The 3,334-nt window shown below is 38.2% G+C and overlaps 1 protein-coding gene across 1 annotated transcript; it reads right to left on the bottom strand.

Moving 5' to 3' along the window:
- Positions 1–14: 14 nt before the first annotated feature.
- On the bottom strand, positions 15–1,683 carry LOC113328640 (pentatricopeptide repeat-containing protein At3g09040, mitochondrial-like; the record flags this gene model as incomplete). Its single annotated transcript, XM_026575685.1, has 1 exon — positions 15–1,683. A coding segment is annotated over exon 1 (1,669 nt), but the record flags the coding sequence as incomplete, so codon positions are not given.
- Positions 1,684–3,334: the final 1,651 nt, after the last annotated feature.

A 3,334-nucleotide genomic window follows, 5' to 3' on the forward strand; every position in this document is an offset into this window, starting at 1 on the left:
ATGAAATTGCTTACCAAGATTGAAAGAAACCAATCTGCCGCAAGCTGTAAGAACAATTGAAAAGGTTAAATAATCAAATGGCAAGTTTTTCTCGTGTTTATCTAGAAAGATTTTTATACTATCTTCAGGACGACCATTAATAGAATACCCATCCATCATGGCGTTCCATGAGTAGTTATCTTTCTCACTCATTCCATTGAAAAGTTTCTCTGCATTTTCGATCTGAGTGCTCTTAGCATACATGCTAAGTATGGCATTAGATGTAAAAGTGGTCACACCATTTAGTACAGCCCTCCTCAATATATAGCCATGGATTTCCTTGCCCAGTTTTACATACCTGAACTCAGATGGCAAGGATGAAAGTGCAGCAAGAATAGCAGTGTAAGTATGATCATCCGTCTTAATTCCTAGTGATAGCATTTTCTTGAAGAGCTCAAGACATTTTTCTGGTAGCTCATTTTGATCAAACCCTGTGATCATTGAATTCCAAGTGACCATGTCCTTGAAAGGCAACTTCTCGAAAACCAGACTGGCTTTTCCCACTTCTTTGTATTTAGAGTACATTGTGATCAAGGAATTAGATATGCTTGTTTCTGGTTCAAGAAAAGATTTGATCAAACGAGCATGTATCTTTTTCCCAAGAGTTAAAGCTGACAGCTTAGAAACAGAACTAAGTACACTAAGGAAGGTGATACGATTCGGTTGTAAAGAATGTCCTAATTCGATCATCCTACGGAATAAATCAATTGCTGCCTCTTCTTCCCCATTCTGTTCGTTACCTGCAATGATTGAGTTCCAGGAAACAACACTCTTCGTACGTATACTCTCGAAAACTCTATTTGCATCTTGTAACATCCCACACTTGGCATAGAATGTAACAAGAGAATTACCCATCATTGTGTCATCAAATTCGCCATATTTGATCACCATTCCGTGAATTATCTTCCCGTACCTCTCCTCTCTCGCATTAGTACAAGCACTAATCATACTAGCATAAGTAAACTTCGTGGGTGCAACACTTACAGTTGCAACCATACAGCAAAACAATTCAAATGCCTCGTTCCAACACTCATGAAGCACATAAGCACCTATAATCGAATTCCATAAAGGACCATCTTTCAAACACGAAACAGAAACCCCATCAAAAACCCGTTGAGCATCAGATAAACACCCAACGTTCGCGTACATTTTTACAAGCGAAGTTTCAACATAAACATCAATCCCATACCCACTACGTATCCACCACCCATGCAACTGCTGACCTACACAAACATCCTTCAAACCCGAACTCGCCTTAATGAGACTCCCCATTGCAAATTCATTAGGTCTAAAACCTTCCTTCCACATCTCATCCAACAAATCAAGTACTTTCAAGTAATCTCCAGACCGAGTATAACCAGATATAATCGTAGCCCAAGAAACCTCATTTCTTTGATGCATTTCATCAAAAAGTCCATGTGCTTCTTCTAATTTACCATTTTTCACAAGTGAGCTCAAAACACTGTTATATTTGAAGGTATTAACTGGTGAGTGTGACGATCTAATGCCATTTGGTTCATCAACTGACGTCCCGAAATTTGATTTTTGAATTGCTGAGAATGGTTTTTGAAGATAATGTTTTGCTGGTAGTTGGTTAATAATGCCCGAAGAAGGAACAACTACACTTAGAGCTACAGTTCCCATAGATAAATTTTGTCTTCAGTTCAGTAAAACAAATGGGAATTTTCTTCCATTGTTGAAGTTTTGAGTGAAATTCTTACATTTTGGATGAAACAGTTTGGAATAACAGACCCTTCAGAGTTCGAACTATGCCATGTCGATATGGCATGGTGAGACACCACAAAAACGTTATCGATACAAATTTACCACAATGAGAGTGCTGATAACAAAAAAGAAAAAGCCCATAACAAAAAGAACATAATAAAAAGAGAAAAAGAGAGGGCTAGTAGCACTATAGGTCCATAGTAGAGGTGTAAAACGCGCCCACCTGGCACAGCCCAACTCACGAAGTCACGTGCTTAGCATGCTGCGCTATGCCAGAGATCCAGACGTGCTGTGTTGGGCCATGCTAAATGGGGTGCCATAATATGTTGTGCCAGAAAAATAAATGTGTTGTGCCATGTTGTGCTAACCCACTTATTTTGTGTTTTTCAAAGTAAATATTTTTCAGATATTTTAGTTAGTATATATTATTATAAAAATAACTCAGCACAACGAAAAACGAAATGTCAAAAACTGGCTAAAATAAAAGTTATCTTTTTTCTTTTTGTTTTAATTGTGAAATATGCGTGAAATCTAATGTGTTGTGTAAGATTTTATGCATGGTATAACATGCTTTCTTCGCGTGTCGTGCTGTGCCAAGTGCTTATGCGTGACACGTGATGTGCTTATTTTTCTGACACAACACACTAAGCTAACCTGTTGTGCCAGTGTTGTGTGCTAGGTCACGTGTTGTGCCGTGTTGTACTCGAATTTTAACATGTTGTGTTGTGCCATAACTGTACTGGCCCGACGTAATTTACATCTCTAGTCCATAGAGCTGTTAGGGTTCAATATATATCTTAATCCATGTGGCATACCAGACGGGGATGTCGATCCAAAAATCCAAATAACTCGGTGAAATACCGTGCCATATTCCATATCACGGGACATTAATCATTTCCGGACATGACACCTCTTCGTAACTCTGTCACTTGGTCTTTCTCTTGTAGTTTCCTGGTCTCAATTTAAAAGAGAATACCTGCCGGAAAACCGCCAATGGTAATTGATGTGCTTTCAATCCTGTTACCGCAAGTCATCAGCTACTCACAGAAGACTCTCAACAATCTTCACAAACTCAGGAAGTTGTTCAACAAACCAAAACTAAGTCCGGTCATCAACAAACATTTCCGACTAATAACTAGGATCTTAAACGTATTTCTGTTTTACAGTTTTGAGCAATGTACACTAGTGGAAAATAGGTTTTTGACCACTTCCTATGTTTTACAGAAACCACTGCCGATGAGCTGTAGTTAAGCCTAGTGACGTGACTAAGAGTAGTTTTATCAGAAAAAAAACAGGAAAAACTTAAACTCCTTCCCCTCACAGTGGTTTTATAGAGGGGTAGTTTTGTAAATATTAGAGATTCAAGAACTACTGTGAGGGTTAGAGTTTTATATGGGAAGAGAAAAAAAACCAAACCTTATCTCCATCTCGTCTGCATCCTCTTCCTTTACTTCTCTCTCTCTCAAATCACTCCCTATTTCTCTTAACCTTTTTCCTCAATCGTAAAATTAGTTGCTTGGTAATCAAAATTTTAGTATTAGCTAGGTTTCGCGTCCTCTTTTTTTTTTTT

The sequence above is a fragment of the Papaver somniferum genome, unplaced genomic scaffold (genome assembly GCF_003573695.1).
Source record: "Papaver somniferum cultivar HN1 unplaced genomic scaffold, ASM357369v1 unplaced-scaffold_1136, whole genome shotgun sequence".
NCBI classification, from domain to species: domain Eukaryota; kingdom Viridiplantae; phylum Streptophyta; class Magnoliopsida; order Ranunculales; family Papaveraceae; genus Papaver; species Papaver somniferum.